The sequence below is a fragment of the Bombus bifarius genome, unplaced genomic scaffold (assembly GCF_011952205.1).
Source record: "Bombus bifarius isolate JDL3187 unplaced genomic scaffold, Bbif_JDL3187 scf7180000007990, whole genome shotgun sequence".
NCBI classification, from domain to species: domain Eukaryota; kingdom Metazoa; phylum Arthropoda; class Insecta; order Hymenoptera; family Apidae; genus Bombus; species Bombus bifarius.
This window is the reverse complement of record NW_022884371.1, coordinates 1,093,688-1,110,864: the sequence shown is the minus strand read 5'-3', so window position 1 is coordinate 1,110,864 and position 17,177 is coordinate 1,093,688. Positions and strand designations below refer to the sequence as shown.

Sequence of the window (17,177 nt, the reverse complement as noted above, 5' to 3'; positions counted from 1 at the left end):
ATTTGGATGTCACAAAATTTTACGAGCCGATCACCCGGTACCTCGGTGGGGCACTCGATACCCACGGCACGTCCCTCCAGCCGACAGACGAGGACGGAGAAAGAAATTATCGGCGATTTAAAGCTGATTCCCTGATCGATCGACGCCTCCTCGGCCGGCATACACCGGGTATTCCGTAGCCTGGTTATTACGGTTATCACTTTCCAATCACTGTAATACGCTCTTAATGCGTGACGATTCAGATGATTTGTGTGTTTCGACGGGGAAGAATAAAGGGCCGGTCGGAAAGGGGTTGGAGAGGGAGACGAAGAAAATGCGAAAACGCGAGCCGGTGCGCGAACATGGTTGCGTTGCCGATCAGGAGAACGGTACATAGCGAAAGGTGCTTATCCTTTCCAAGATCCTTTAAATTCCTCGCTAATTTTCTCGTTTCCATTTTTTCCTTACGGGACACGGAATTTATATAATTTATATAAAACAAATACCACGTCTTTGATTGTTGGATGTTGAATTGCTCATTGAGTTTTAACTATTAAGCTGTACATTTCGTGTTTCTTTAAAAAGAGCAATATAACGTAGAGATTCTTCACAGATTGTTTAAACTTCTTCGATAGTTTAGACGGTTTTTGGTTTTGTTAATAGGACGCCGTTTTTGGTCGTTCGTTGTTAAACTGGTAATTAAGTTAATCATTAATTCCTGTATTTCGTATTTCTTTAAAAGAAACTCATCGACAAAGAGCAATATAACGTAGAAATTCTTCACAGATTGTTTAAACTTCGATAGTTTAGACGGTTTTTGGTTTTGTTAATAGGACGCCGTTTTTGGTCGTTCGTTGTTAAACTGGTAATTAAGTCAATCATTAAGTCGTGCATTTCGCATTTCTTTAAAAGAAACTCATCGACAAAAAGCAATATAACGTAGAAATTCTTCACAGATTGTTTAAACTTCGATAGTTTAGACGCTTTTTGGTTTTGTTAATAGGACGCCGTTTTTGGTCGTTCGTTGTTAAACTGGTAATTAAGTCAATCATTAATTCCTGTATTTCGTATTTCTTTAAAAGAAACTCATCGACAAAGAGCAATATAACGTAGAAATTCTTCACAGTTTGTTTAAACTTCGATAGTTTAGACGGTTTTTGGTTTTGTTAATAGGACGCCGTTTTTGGTCGTTCGTTGTTAAACTGGTAATTAAGTTAATCATTAAGTCGTATATTTTGTATTTCTTTAAAAGAAACTCATCGACAAAGAGCACTATAACGTAGAAATTCTTCACAGGTTGTTTAAACTTCTTCGATAGTTTAGACGGTTTTTGATTTTGTTAATAGGTCGCCGTTTTTGGTCGTTCGTTGTTAAATTGGTAATTAAGTTAATCATTGAGTCGTGTATTTCATATTTCTTTAAAAGAAACTCATCGACAAAGGTTTACTGATCTTTCACTTTGTTAATAAGATTTTCATTTCGCTTTTAATTCCTTTTGCGAGCAAGCTATTAAGTTGTGTAATAAACAATTCGATAAAATAAATCCTGTTTTATCGTACGTGAAGTTATGCGAACAAAGGAAGAGACGGAAAACATGTTGAAAAATTTGGCCTGTAAATCGATGAAATTCTGGAAAATTTCTTTGAATAATTCAAAAAGCAAATACTCGCTTTAATTTGAAATAACGTACATACGTAAAATGTTCCAAGACACTTCTATATCTTATACATGCTAATATTTCAGAGTATTTTTATATTTCCCCAAATTTCGTACACTTTCGTATCCTTTCTATTATCTTTTTCCTTTTATTAGCAACTCTATCAAAATTGGAGCGTAAATTGATACACGCAAATAAAATACTAAAAAATCGAACAGAATACAAGAATAGAAGGAAGCACGTTAAAGAGGGAAGGTCAGCGAAGGAAGGTGAAGATTGGAAGGAAGGGGAAACCCCGAACCTGACCAGGTGCGCGGAATACCCCACGTACGTGCCCCCATTGGCTCGTCTGGCCGTTTAAACGAACCTCCTTATGAAAATTAATTGACATATCGATCGACGTCGATACGTGTTCCATGCACCAGGCTTCTCGTTCCTGTTACTATACGCAACAAGACCAAAACGAAACGAAGCGAACAACCTTTTCCATTCTTCGATCAAGAAATCAGACGAGAGTGAAAATGCGAAAATAACAGAACAAAATAGGAAGAAACAAGAAGGAAAAGTTGCTGCAAGCGAAGATTAAAAACTTGGTTAAATTTAGTTGTTAATTCGATCCTTTGGATTATCTGATTCGCCGATTCTCGCGATAAACAAGGAAATAGCTGGCAGACATAAATTAATATTAACACACGCTACGAATTATGATAATTACAAAATCGGGAATATTTTAATACCACGTTACGATATTTCCATATTTTATAATACCACCTTACGACATCTCCATATTTTACAATACCACGTTGCGATATCTTGATATTCGAATACATTTTTTTTACTTTACTATCCGACTATTTATCGAAACTATTTATCGTTATAAAAAATAAAAATTGAATCGTAATTTTTCATTAATATACCAAGGGAGAGAAAACGCATTTAAAGAGTTGATAAAAATTCCTATGTAGCGTGAAAATGAATCACAAAGTTGGCAAAATGTTTGGGCACGAGAACAGTATGTAACACGACCTTTAATCGCCTCCTCAAATCAACGAAAACGAGCATCGAACGTTAATACTCTTATGCTTTGGGAACACGGAGTCGAGACGAGGAAAGGTCTACCTACCCTGACTGGTTGTAATTAATTCACACCTACGATCGTGCTAAGGTAAATCTTCTCGATGGAAGCACGAAGGAAGGAAGAGTAAAAGGAAATCGAAAGGTGGTCCATCGAATGATAATTCAACGACATACGTGGAACGGAAAGACGATAATAAAAATATGCTTCTTTCGCGTCGTCGGTATTACAGCTTAGCGATCTCGTTTACATTGTTTATCGTTGGTCTCGTGCGACGCACGCACGGGGTATACGAGAACAAATACAGGGTGTCCCACGCAACGTTGTATAACGTGCACTAATTTAAAGATGTAAAATAAAATTTTGTCATGGGACGTCCGGTTTGTCAGAAAATTAAATTACAAAATTCAACAAGTACCCGTATACCAGGTGTATATCAATTTCTAATTAATCTTTAGTTAAACACGTTCAATCTCTGTGTTCTTGAAAACAAGGCCCCTCAATGGGAAAATGTCATTTCGCGCTTTTTACTTATTTTCGCGAGCAAATTTTTACGGTTCATTGCTCGATTCACGACTCGGAAATAGTATCAAAATATTCCGCTGCAATGACACTTTCTAGGGGTTTTCGAGGTCGTTCAAGTCGAAAATGAGAATCGTTTTTCGCGGAAATAAGGTGGAAAGAATTTCTACCGATCCGTTGCTGCGCGTTTTTATCACAGGTTTTAACGATATCTTTTTTCAAATTTGGCCCTCTTAACCTACTTTATATGCGTCATTTCTTCTCGCTTTGTACGATCACGGTTTTACGTAGATTTCTACAGTTCAGACCTTCGTCGGTCAAGTGTTCACAAGGCTGAATTTTCAAAAGCATTGGTTTCCGTGAAAAATGACCCATATTTAATTTCTATTAATCGCTTCGGCGATCTAAAATGCCAAAAACACGCATACGGATCAAAAATTTTGTAACTCGCGTGTATATTATACCTTGATCCTTGATTTCCTCGAAAACGAAGCGTTCTGTAGGAAAATTGTATTCCACGACGATTTCCAAAACTGTTGCAACGCGTTTTGAAACTGAATAACTTTTTTAAAATTGGACCGAACGAGTTAGGTTTCTTTTAGAAGTTAGCAGGATTGACTTACTAGATAACGTATAAAAAAAAAATTAAAAAACCGCAATTCATCAAAATGGCGAAGAAAAAATGTGGAGATCGCAATTTTCAATCTTTCATCTGGTCAACTTGTAGTGAAAATTTAATCAACACTTTTCAAACATTTATATCAACGTGTATATTATATTACATATTCGCTTTTTCATTTATTTTGTTATATCGTATTGAATATGTGTTATGAATGTGGCGAATGCATGTGATATGTAATCCTATAAGGAAACCAACAAAGATATACATGCTGAAAATAGCATGCAAATCAGTTAACCTTGCAACGAGCTGCAAACGGTTAAAAATGGGGAAAAGCACAATTTTCTGAAATCTACATCTTTCGATGCGTGTCGATTGTTTCCTCGTCGACCGATTTTAATAACATTTTCAACATATATTTAATATGAAAATCTAACTACTCTCTCTCTATATATATATACACATATAGAACTGACATAAATGTGCAAAATGTAGTTAGATTTTCATTACAAGCCGAAATAAAAAAGATCTTTACAAATTGCAATTCTCTCACGAATTTTTGCTCTATACTTCGTCTAGTAGACCAATTCTTCCAATTTCTCCAATTTCAAAAATCACAAAAATCGCTCGGTGGAATTTCAAAAAAAAAAGTTACTCAACTTCACAGTGTGTTGCAACAGTTCTGGAGGTCACTGTACATCGTCGACCTATTTTTGCGCGTAGAATCACCCCCTTGCCGGTAGTACTCTACGTTATAAGGGCACCCTGTATGTCGGCGCAGTGTACACGACGGTCACGATTAGGAACGAACGGTTCAGGATAATATAATAACGAAAAAAAGGCATGTAGATATAAAAATAAATAGTCGGGGAACGGAGAACCCGACGTGCCACACGCAGAGACCACGCGAGACGTGTTTATAGTAATGAGCCTTGTCGTTATTTGTCCAGCGAAAGGGATTTATCGAGATACCTCGTGAGATCTTGTTGCTCGATCTTCTTCTTCTTCTTCTTCTTCTTCTTCTTCTTCTTCTTCTTCGTGGCCGTAGTCGTCGTGGTTATCTTCGTTTCTTCCTCTCCTTTTTCCTCGCCTTCTCTCAGGAAGTCCCCTTACTTTCATCCTCGTCGCTCGCTTTCTTCCTTCATACGTTGGTCGCGAGATGGCCATTCAATTCTCCCCTGTTGCGGCTTTTCAGACGATCCACTCGTATGAAAGGTTCGTGTCGTAGCGAGTATTACTCGAATTGAAAAATGTACAGGATCCACGAGAGATGGCTCGCGAGCTTCGAGGCGGGGGAGCTTTATGGGGTCTTAAATGGAAAGGGAGACGCGCAACATTGTTGAGACGCGTGGTCCACGCTAATGAAAGCGCGTTTTTACGAGCGCACCGACTAGTTTCCATAATTAAATTAAAGGACTGAATGTGAGATATTCGTAGCGGTAGACTGGTGGCTTATACGTTGGCAGAATTGGAGAAACTTTTATCGAGATCGTTCGTTTGTTCTGTTCTCGTGGAGGAACGTTTGAGGAGGTTTCAAACGCCGCTGAATCGTCAATTTCCTTATTAAAATATATCCATATATATTTGCAATACATATTTGAATAGTTTAGTAGCAAATTATAATAACGAAAAACGACATCTTATTTTAACTAAAAGAAGCAAAGAATCTTATTGTTCTTCTTCGTTCATGACGCTTTTTTCAAGAAACAATTTGTCGTACAATTGAAACGAGAAGTCACGTACATTGATAAGTCATTTCTTGGCAGTGAATTCTCTCGAAGCTGGACAAAGTTTTCGACGATAGAGAAACACGCTCCACTGGAAGACAAACAGCATATCATCGAACTGAACTGCAATCGTAGATTCCTATTATTTGGACTACTGAAGAAACAACTCTCCATCCACTTCGTCAAAAATAGCTCATCTTATCTATACAAATACGACAAACTACGAATCGCGTTACGAGCATTGTACGAGCCGCTTGTCCTCCTGTTTGTCTTTACACGAATTCCGTATTCCTCTACAAAATCTTCAAACTATTTGAAACTATGCGAAACAACCTTCAAAGGCAATTCTCGTATCCTCAACGCTCTCTATATTCGCAATAAGAATTTCACGCAACAGATGCTAGAAACCACCACCTGTAGCAAGCTCGCGCCATCTTGCAGCTCCGTATCGATTCGATATCTCGAATCTGCATCGCTTTTAATTACAGCATTCGCGCCTGCTAAACAATTATCCCCAAAACTTCAGGGTTGCCAACGCGCGCGCCATCATCTCCCTCCTCCTTTTATTATTTTCTCTTCTTTTTCTATCTTTTTTTTTTTATTTTTTTTATTTTCACATGCCCTTCAGGATGAATGTTGGAGCAGGAGGGGGAGGGGGAGAATCGGTCGGTCCGAGGGGCCACGTCTCGTGTAATTTTCATCGAGTGGGTGGATACCCATTATTTCGCATTACAGGCTCCTTACCGGCACCGATCGTCCTGTGGAATCGCGGCCCCTATCGCGACTTCGCGTTACGTTCGCACATCTTCCGCCTGTTAACACGCTTGCCAACGCCGCGACTTTAATCTTCCGCGCGAGAGTCAAAGAGGAGGAGGAGGAGAAACGTTTCTGAAATATCGTCGACGAGGGAACGCGTGAGCAACGTGGTCTTAAAATTCGACGATCGAGAAACGCGATAATTCTCTCACGCCTTTTTCCTAACTCTCTTATTATGTTCAATAGTAGGCTAATTGCGCTATAATCGTATCATGTTTGAATATGTCAGTAATTATGTCGCGATTTCAGATCTGCGGCTTTTTTTAGATTTTCAGCTTTCTGGTTGATAAATGGCATGCTTTTGGTTTTCTGGGATCAATCGTGTTTTGCTTCGAGTTTCAAGTCTGTCCCTGAAGAGGTGAACTATAACGTTCATGAAACGTGAACGCGAATGTGTTGCAATTTACATCCTGGGTACGTTATTGAAATCAGAAAATTATCCCTTCAGATTTTCATACTCTTTCGTGCAACACCACGGACAAAATTTATATCTTGTATAGGTTTATCATAAATATGGAAACTTTTAATGCGGTAACAAGAAACAGGGTAATAGCGTAACCCGTCAAAATTAGCGGGATAAGTGGAATAAGTAGTTTCAGCGTCGCTCGTGGTTGGAAGATTAAAATTAATACTAGCAGGACGTTATCAAAATTATAAAGATGAATATAATAAAGAAAATTGAAGAAACTTGGAGAAAATTCTGTGCGGAAACACGTCGTATATAATAAGCAAACCGGTTGCTTTAGACAGTAGGAAGAAAGCAACCGTAATAAATCATTTTGTAACAAGGTCGTCGCTTCTAGCATATTAATGTGGTCACGAGATAGAGTAAATAATTGATGAAGATGAAGAATGAAAACGAGGTAGAAACACACCGACGGGACACCACAAAAACTAGAGAAGTTTACTTAGAGCCACGCAATAAGCTTAATGTATACTCAGCGCGCTGATATAATTATAGTGATCGATGAATTGACAAGAAATCGAGTAGAACTTGTAAATCTGTAATCTTGCATTTACCTACGGAGGAAAAAAAATACAGGTAATTTCCATACCAATTATTAAGAAAGAAACACCATAGAAATTTGTATAACTAGATAAAAATTTAGATTTCCTTCTAAAAACCAGAAAAAAAATTCCCTAGCATCTCGTCGCTTTAATGAGGAACGACGCAATTCGTATGTATTACGGAAGCACCGCAAATTTCTTCCTTACTTAAAGGCAAATTTATTTACGTGTCGACTATCACGAGAGGATAGCGAGAAACGCGAGCACGCAACGATTCCCATGGTGTCCCATGATGCGCGGCGGTTTGCATGGTGTAGAAGAAGAAAAAACGTCGGCTCGACTGGCGAAATACAGCGTAGAACGCGAGCGGTGTGGAAGACTGTAGTTAGCGACTATTAATATCATCGATCGGGATCGATAGTTGCCTGCGAGGCGTCATAATGATACGGTGGATTCAACGGAGCCCCATCGATGCTCTTCCGATACCCGGCCACGTACACACCATACACCCGGCTACAAGTGGCGCCACTAACGATCACCGCAAGATCGTGTACGATCGAGTAAGCTAACGATAACTTATTTGAAACGATCGCCCAATTATCATTCCACTAATTGCTCGAGCTAATTCAAAATAATGATAGCCGAATTGGAATGGATGGGAATGAACACGTGCGGACCACTCGATTTACCAAAAATCTTCATGGAACGTGTTATGATAGTCTTTCTTCAATATTTTTGATGTTAGGTTATATGCTGGATCTCTGTTAATTGTAATATGTCGGTAGATAGAACAATTCGGATAATTCAATGCTTTCGATAACAGAGATTCACCACATATGTATGTGGCTAATCTCTCTAAATATTCTTATTAAATATTCTGATAATATGAGCTAAGGCTTAGAAAATTAAAGTTGCATGCCACTATACGCTTTATCTACGTCTGTTATATTCAATTGTACCTTCTTATTGCTAGGATATTGATACGGTCAATATCGGTCTTTTGTTGAACTTTGAATTTTACTGTGCCTATAAAAATGATTGGAAAGTTCGTCGAAAGTGTTAAGGACTTCCTTTATTACAGATAATTTAACCGACAATGGTACATTAGGTCGAATGGTCTGTTTTCGATCACTGGCTCATGCCAGGAAAACATATTTGATGAAACGAAATTAAATTGGACGATTTATGCGTGGGGAAAAAGAACAATTATGTATACGACGAAGAGTGGTTATTGTTATTTGCAGTTACGAGGGAGTTTTTATTTTCGCGGAAGCGTAAACGATGCATGGAAGGATATAACGAAATGCAAAATATAATGATAAATATGATTGAAAGTATGATATATATAGATATAATGATATGACTTTTACTCATAAAATATTTCCGCACGCGTTACGATAAAAACATTTGTACCACTTGAGTGCAGTGGTAAATATTGCGATTTCATCTCTGGGAAACCGATAAAAATAAAAGCACGTTACGAACACAGTAAGAGATACGTGATATGTCATCGTAAGACGTATTTTGTGGTACATGGTAACTGAAATAAAAAATGCAATAAAAAAATTGTCGTATAAATAGAAAAGATGTATGTTCATACGTATAAGGTAATATTAAAAGATACGTGAGTACGTACCTGACTCGATGATTACCTTCCAATAGTTTCTTCCAATTGTCCCATGATGTATAACATAAGATCATTAATATAATACATAAAATAATAGAACATAACTATCACAAAAAATTCGTGTAAAAATTACACATTTCTTAATTAATAATTAATATCACCATTGTTATAAATTAAAAATACTACTATCTAAGAACCAAATTCTAAGCTGCGCGTCTGCAGCTCCCGCTAATTTCGCTACTGGAACGATTCGATTATTGATTCAAATATATCGATTACCTTTCAGCTAATTTCCTTCAAATTTTACAACGCAAAATATAATCTGATCGAAAAATATTTTAACATTATATGATATACTTGATCTTTCAAGCTTTTATTTATACATAAATCAACGATAACAAAATTACATAGAATGAAATAAAAAAAATAAAAATTGAATCTAGGGATTTTTTAGGCCACTTCACACTAATGCACAAGCATGATTTCCGTTTCGGCCATCTTAGATATTTTAGTTCGTTATTTAAACACATAAAGTAGTAAAGCGCCCGTGGTCGATTCAATCGCGCAAACTCCGGAAAAATAATAAACAAAAGGAGCGATGGATCTTTTCCACCGAAGCTGCCCCATAATGTGTCGTATCGTGTCCCTGCTTGTTTAAGTGTTTATACGCGTGAAACAGCACCGCAGGGGTGAGTTTACGTAACAGAAGACTATATATCGTTATTTCAAAGTAGTGCACCATTTAAATAAACCTTCCGCTTACATTTATTGAAACATTTGCCGTATAAACTTAGAGAATTTTGAGGTTATATTGACAATCTATGATGGTCGCGTAACGAGAGGGCTCTAATGCAACGACGATATCATAGAAATTATTCGATTTCTATATTCAAGTGATCTCACGAAATTTATACATGGTGCATTTGATTTAAATAAATTTTTATTGTTAATATATGAATATAGAAATTCATTAGAAGCAAACTAGCATGCAATTTTTTACGCATTTGCTCCATCACATTTGTTAGTACGAATTTTCAGCCGCCCCTTCTACTGCTCCTATTTACAGTCGTATCGTAATACTTACGTGACACAATTACTGATATTCTTTAACTGATAATTTTCTTCTCCGTGCTCGTTAAACATAATAATGAACGATATAACGTTGTTTTTCTTGGCTTTTTATTTCGAACATAGAATCTCATCGTTAGCATTGTTATTAAATAAGTGTAAAATTTATAAATAAATTAAACGAGTGAAAACATTAATGATATGATATTTATTTTTACAATCTTTCTTTCTTTGAAATATTGTTTATTATTATATATATCTACCATAGGAGCTTTTAACTTGTTATTATAATTTGTTTATTAATTTGAAAGTGTTTTTTATTTATGTTATTCATTTAAGTTTATGGAATTTGTTTATGTATATATAGTAAACTACTATTTTCACTTACTTCGAATACTTTTATTTTCAGTTACAAAATGACAGAAGGTGGTGCAACTAGAATGAAGCGCAATGGCGCTCGTCTTTTTAAAAATCCTCCTCAGCCTCATATGTGTATACAAGATTTCATACAGGTATACTTAGTTAAAAGAGAACTTTACGTGTTTCAGAAACTCCCAATGATTCCAGGATTTTCTATGAAGTTTTAGCAATGCATTTATAATCATATTGAAAGTTCATCAAATTAAAATTAGTTAAAACTTTATTATTCTGTTACTTTAGGGCACTGCTGTTCCATGTTACGTAAATGTTTTATCTTGGGAAAAGATTGTGATGCCATTGAACCCTTCACAGCCTGTACGGTTTTATGGTGGAATGAGGGTTCGTCCACCACGTACAAAAACAGAAGCTGTAGTATTCGCGGTAATGGCCAATCCCGAAATTCTCCGAATTAATGGCAAAAACGCTCAAGATCCAAAGGTACTTGTAGTACACAATTGTTATACTTGAACACATTTGTGAAGAACAATTTCCTGCATGGCTCTATTTTTGCTACAGAAGCGTACCAGCTTAATAGAACATTTACTAGACTTTGTGGAAAGGATGAATACAGGCATAATTTTTATGCGACAATATACAATACTGAAAGATCGAGATATTACCGGTGAATTAAAAGAAGTTTGGAATGCAGTACAAGCGAGACGGGATTTAGAGCAACCTCCGCCACAGCAAGAAACTTGGATCGATGCGCAGCCACCTGTTCCTCAATATCCTCAATACCAAGATCATCAGCAGCAAGATTACACATCACAACCTCCACAATATCATTCAAGTGTAGCATATGGTAGGCCAATAAGTAATGAAGGTATGCATTATGAAGGCTATGGTCATCAATCTCAGAATCCAGTAATTACGCAAAACGATCAGATGTACCAATCCGGGCAATTAGTACCACAACAATATCATGGAAACGTTCCTCGGATTACACCGATCGCTCCTAGAGATCGTAGAGATAACATAGTACAGAATATTCCACAGCAAAACTGCCCTGCATATCCAGCCCCACAATATCAATTTCAACAATTACCTAGACAAATGGTACCTCAATATGTAAATTCGAATGTTCATCCTAATGTCGGCCTTAATTACGGCCCAAACACAAACGCGAACGTTAATCCAGCTATGAATACAAATTTAGCAGCACCTTACCAACAATATATAGCTTATCAACAGAGAATGGACCTTGACGTGCGCAGAATGCAACCACATCAGCAACAAATGCATTTGAATCATGTGCAACCAGTTCCACAATATGAACCAACAGCACCATACAATGCTCAAACAACTTCGTCGATTAACGTTCTTAGATTAGGTAGACCACATATGGGTGTTGCTCAGAAGAACAATGCCAGTAAGAGACAAATGAATTCTCCTACTCATTCCAAACAATCCTCTTGTACAAATTGTCAGAACAAAGACACATCCGATAATGGCACAAAACCGAAAAGTCCCGTGAAAGTCTTGCAGCGCGAGATATCATCGAATGATCGACAAGATACAAATAACCATATACTCAATGATAATAATAAAGTAGTCATAGAAAAAGGTTCGATCGAAGAAACAAACAACGTGCAAGTAACGGATTTAGATGAAGAAACTAAGAAGGTTAATGATTCTGATAGTGAAGAGTTGTCTAGAAAACCACACGATATTCACACTTCAGATTCGTCGTCGACGAACACGATAGGACGAGATACAGTGAATTCTGTCGAGGAAAATACATCTGCTGTCGAAGAGAAACAACAAGAAGTAAAAAATACGGATGTTCCAAACGGGCAAAATTCATCAGATCAAAAATATCCAAAGTCAAAAGCTATTGTGATGAAAGGAAACAAACACAAAGAAAATGCGGAGAATAACAGAACGATTCGCATTAGATTCGTTTCCGACCAAAAGAACGATAGTCCAAAACGTTCTCAGACGGTTAATAACATTATCAAAAGCGTTTTCAAAATTCACCCTGGTATGTCTGGTGAAGAAACGTCAAGTAAACGAAAGAGTAATGGACAGGCGAAGAATAATGCTAAAATTAACGGCGAGAACGAGGAGATACAACCAGGATATATGATATTAAAGAAAACGGATTCAACCACTCAGGAAGAAATAGTGAGCGAGTTAGCTCAACTATCCATTCAAGACTGCAAAGATACGACTGAAGTTGGTGCCGTGCTCTCGTGATAACCTTGTTTGCACCTAGTATCAGATACTAGCTTGCAACTAAAGAGCAATGTAAATAGATAGAAGATTAACCAATAAGAAAAAAAGAAAAAAAAAAAGTCAGAACGATAACAAATGCAAAAGAGAGGGACACGAAATCACAATATATATATGAACACAGTCATACCAAAATATCAAGACGTGCTTTTGCTGACCGCCGTTTATTTTTCGACGAATCCATTCGTCTTCCTTTGCATAATTTTGAAGACGGATCATAGTGAAAAGTTTTTCAATCGTGAAGCTGAATAATTTTTCACTGAATTTAGAATATTTGCTGTGGGTATACACAGATGATGGAAGATTTTAACATAATCTATACATATATGCTAGATACAGGTGGAACTTTTAGAAGAATGATCCCCGTTAACTGTTAAATAACTTAAGAAGCGTTTATAATACGAGTTCAAACGGCAACAAGAAGTATACATTAATTACATATTTGTTTATCAAGATCCGTCAAACAATTTTGCTTCCAGTAATATCTGTTGATAGTCTTCGAGTGAAAAAATTAAACCCATGGGACATCATCAACATTTGCAGGCTGGATGCAAGAAAACAAATTTGCAACTTCCAATCTTGGATTTGAATAGATACATGTCCAGAATGATACAATTTCGAAACGATTATTACCGAGAAGAAAAGCTGATCGATATACGTCTGGTATTTCAGTAACATATGTAATTTAACGTAAAATATTGAGTCGTTCCCGTAGGTTAGACCAAGAGAACAGTTTCACGATGGAACAACGGCTGGTCATCGCGTACTTACCTTTCAACCAAGCAATTAGTGGAATTATACCGGGTGGTACAGATTAGTACATGTTCGATAACAATATTGTGGATCATAGTACGTATAGCTTTTAACAACTGAACTCAAATTCTTGTCTACGCGTTGATGCTTCCCTTGCGAGGACGTTTTTTGCCTCCTTTATTTTTCATACTCGTATGCAGGATTTCGCACTTGGAAAAGGAGATTTCGAACATTGCGTTTTTTGAGATTGAAAAAACGGGAAAATTTGTCCACCCGGTACATTCTCTGATAGTATCACTAGTATCATATATTGAAAAAGAGGAAAAGACACAGAGCTGCCAAACCTCCATAAATCATATCAAAAAAATTTGGAGGGATATTACACGAATAATTTATTGATTGACAAGCTCTTTCTCATTGACTTGTTATTCTACCGCAATTTTTGTAGCTTGCCTAAGAGGCTTTCAATCATTCACAGAGGGAAAAAAGGACAGAAAGACAAAAAAAAATGATAACGGTTCACCTTGCCAATGGTCTACACCAATAGAGATTGGACGGTCAATTAATAAACTTGACTTCGTTCATGGCATGACCGTATCATATCATACGGTGCATTAGTTCAACATCGAATTAACTACGAGGCCTCTGTAAATTCGACGTACCGTTTTGCACTCTAAACATAAAGTATCGCTGCCACGCGAAACGATATCGTCTGCTATCAATTTACTTAGCGTTATTATATACTGTCGTGCCGTGCGTTCTCCCGACGCGAATTGCATTCTTTGATATTTTATAGGAATATACCCTCCATAATTCGTTTACAGTCGATACAATAATCGAGAAACTTTTAAAATGAAACCAAAAAGCAACAAAGATATAAAAGAAGACACAGAGGATACAAACAACGTCAGCGTGTTCTGTCCATGCAACTGAGCTAATTAACTTCAATATTTTTGTCGTTCTTCTAATTTTTTCTTTTTAGATATCTAGAAAACATTTTTCTTTTTTAACTATCTAGACATTGTCCGTATGTTTTCTTTTTTAGTATATTCAAGGTGCTTCGTTAGTAAGTCTAAGATCTCAGCTCGTGATACACAAACAATAAATTTAGTCATCAATGATGATGGCACCGGTGGGAAAGGACCAATCCGCAAGACCAGGGTGCAATTAACGATTTCCAGATGTCTGGAAACAGCGTAGAATTCCTAAAACGAGCTGGCTCTCGGGTGGAAAACTGATGTGCTCGATCTCCTTTTTCTTTTTTCTTTTTTTTTTTCATCTTTTCTCTCTCTCTTATCGTCTTCGGTTTGTATGAACAGAAAAAATGAGGGAAACGCGATAATAATAACAACTTGACGCGTATAAACCTGTCGCGTATTAACAGATGTTTTTACGTCCGTACGCTGCGCAAATAACGTTACGAATAATATACTGAGAAACAAAACATCATGTGTACGTATAATGCAATACATATGAAAAGGTTTTTTCCTTAGTTTATACGACAGCACGAAATAAGATAAAACATTTACGGGTTTCGTGTTTAATCCAAGAGATTGCCCGATCAAATTATCTATATTTTATTATTTTTCGAAAGAAAAAAAAATGAAAAGAAATTTACATTTTATATAAATCAGCGCCGTGAATGCGTTGCTTTTTTTAAAACAATCATAAATTGCTCATTAGCAATTTATCGTAATTACTTTAGCAGTAAGTCTTAAACGCAGTCGATTGTCATTCCTGTCATTGTATTTCGTTTTACTTATTTTTTTCTCGTTTTTTCGTCTTGTTCTATCGATTCAAAAATATAATCTTTTTTTTGCATGCGATAAGAGGAGTGGATGTCAAATGTGACTGAAATCGTCTTGCGGCGGATTATTTAGTTTCATTTTAAAATGCTCGAACAACTGGAACATGTCGCGAAATGTTAGGTTATCGATCCGAAGATCTTATTGGTTTTATCGAATCTAATGTTTACTATCCCTTCTTATCCCGTCTCTCTTTTTGTTTCTTTCATTTTTAAACATAGTTCTGAGCGGCTTGGCCCCTTCCTTTGCCAAACATCCCCAAAGTCCCTCCTCTCATTATTGTTAATAATATGTATTCAGTATTCGTGTTATTTTAGATTCTTATTATTATTGTCAGATATATTCTGGTTTATTATATCATTATTACCATGAACAATGTAATCTATTATTATTCTATAATACATGGTTTTTCCAAAGCTTGCCTGTTGTTGTTTATCTACCTATAAAAACAATGTACCTTACAGAAATTATAAATGTATGAATCAAAATAGAGTAAACATTAAGCATTTTACAAAAGAATAAATGTTTAATGTGTCATGGCTGACACGTATATAAATGCAACTTCGCGTCTTCGCAAACTCTCCATTGTTTAATATTGAACTTACTTTTGTAAATATTGATTACGCTTAATTCTTTCATCTGCATTTAAGTATAGTTACTTAAAATCAGCAAGACATATCGTAAAACATCTCCATCATTTTCGAAGTTCACATAGGAGTATTCAAAATGTGTTAGTATCTTTTTCTTTATATCTATACAATAACAAATTTATTTGTCGTGATTATTGTGAACACCGCGAACAATGATCTTTTTTATTTTGAATGATTTTTTGCACTTTCATCGTCAATTTATCTCTCAACAAATGATAACAAATTTAATAATTTTCACATTTTTTATATACACAAATCTAAATTACGTATAAAGGACACAATTCATACAGATGGTAATTAATAGTACTGAGGTACAAGATTTACAAACCGAAGAACTTTATTATGTATGTTACGATATTTCATAATATGTAATTTGTACGTTTTCGTGGTAGTTAATAATTATTTTATGTTTCAGTACAGAACTGTATTAAGGTATCCTATTGCATCTTTAAAATGGTATCAATTATTCTTACTAGAATCATCGAGGAGTAATCGAACATATAAAGACTATAAAATATTTCATGATAGGTGTATGACAGTTCTAAGAGATGTCTATTCTTCATCTGTAGTTTAAAGCATGTGCAATACGTGTAGAACGACACAAGCAACGATGTCGAAAATACAATAGCTATCTACTTTCTCCAGCGTACGAACACCATACGAGTACTGCGTACATATACGTACAAAGTTAGAGCTGACAGAAAAGTAAAAGCAAACCACTTTCCCTTTCTCTTCGTACGAAACGCGATAAGCCGCGTTTTAACGTTTATTTTCGCAAACGAAATGAGGGAGTTTCTTGCTCTACCGATAATTTCATCCACCGGCATTTTCGCTCTATCGGTAACCACGTGATCACGAATATCGTCTACGTTTTGAATTATTTTCAGAGAAAATTAAATTAAGATACACGATTTAATTAAATAAATTTAATAATATTATTTTTAATATCTGCACCATGTATTTCTACGAAATATCAATATAATATCTAATTCAGCAGATCTAATATTTAACTTCTAACGCAATTACATAAATGAAAAAACCATCCACTCACAAAAAGAGAGACGAATATTAATAAAACGGAATGAAAACTATAAATAGCTTAAAGATTCAAAATATATTTATACAGTAGCAATATGAAATTTTAAATAAAAATTCGAATTTCGTATCGAAAAAAGAAGAATATTTCATATTTTAAGTTTTTCTTGAACAAAAAATTTTT

At 35.9% G+C, this 17,177-nt stretch overlaps 1 protein-coding gene across 1 annotated transcript; it reads left to right on the top strand.

Annotated features, from left to right (window-relative positions):
• Nucleotides 1-9,580: 9,580 nt before the first annotated feature.
• Nucleotides 9,581-15,728, top strand: LOC117205344 (transcription factor mef2A). The gene is made up of 4 exons (XM_033443654.1): nucleotides 9,581-9,719; nucleotides 10,508-10,610; nucleotides 10,759-10,956; nucleotides 11,035-15,728. Exons 2-4 carry the CDS (start codon nucleotides 10,515-10,517, stop codon nucleotides 12,712-12,714), a joined length of 1,974 nt encoding a protein of 657 aa, XP_033299545.1. The 5' UTR covers nucleotides 9,581-9,719; nucleotides 10,508-10,514; the 3' UTR covers nucleotides 12,715-15,728.
• Nucleotides 15,729-17,177: the final 1,449 nt, after the last annotated feature.

Coding starts and splice junctions, on each gene's coding strand:
- LOC117205344 (XM_033443654.1), top strand. CDS start 10,515: ATGACAGAAGGTGGTGCAACTAGAATGAAGCGCAATGGCGCTCGTCTT. Junction 10,611..10,758: donor GTATACAAGATTTCATACAG/GTATACTTAGTT, acceptor CTGTTACTTTAG/GGCACTGCTGTTCCATGTTA. Junction 10,957..11,034: donor AAAACGCTCAAGATCCAAAG/GTACTTGTAGTA, acceptor TTTTTGCTACAG/AAGCGTACCAGCTTAATAGA.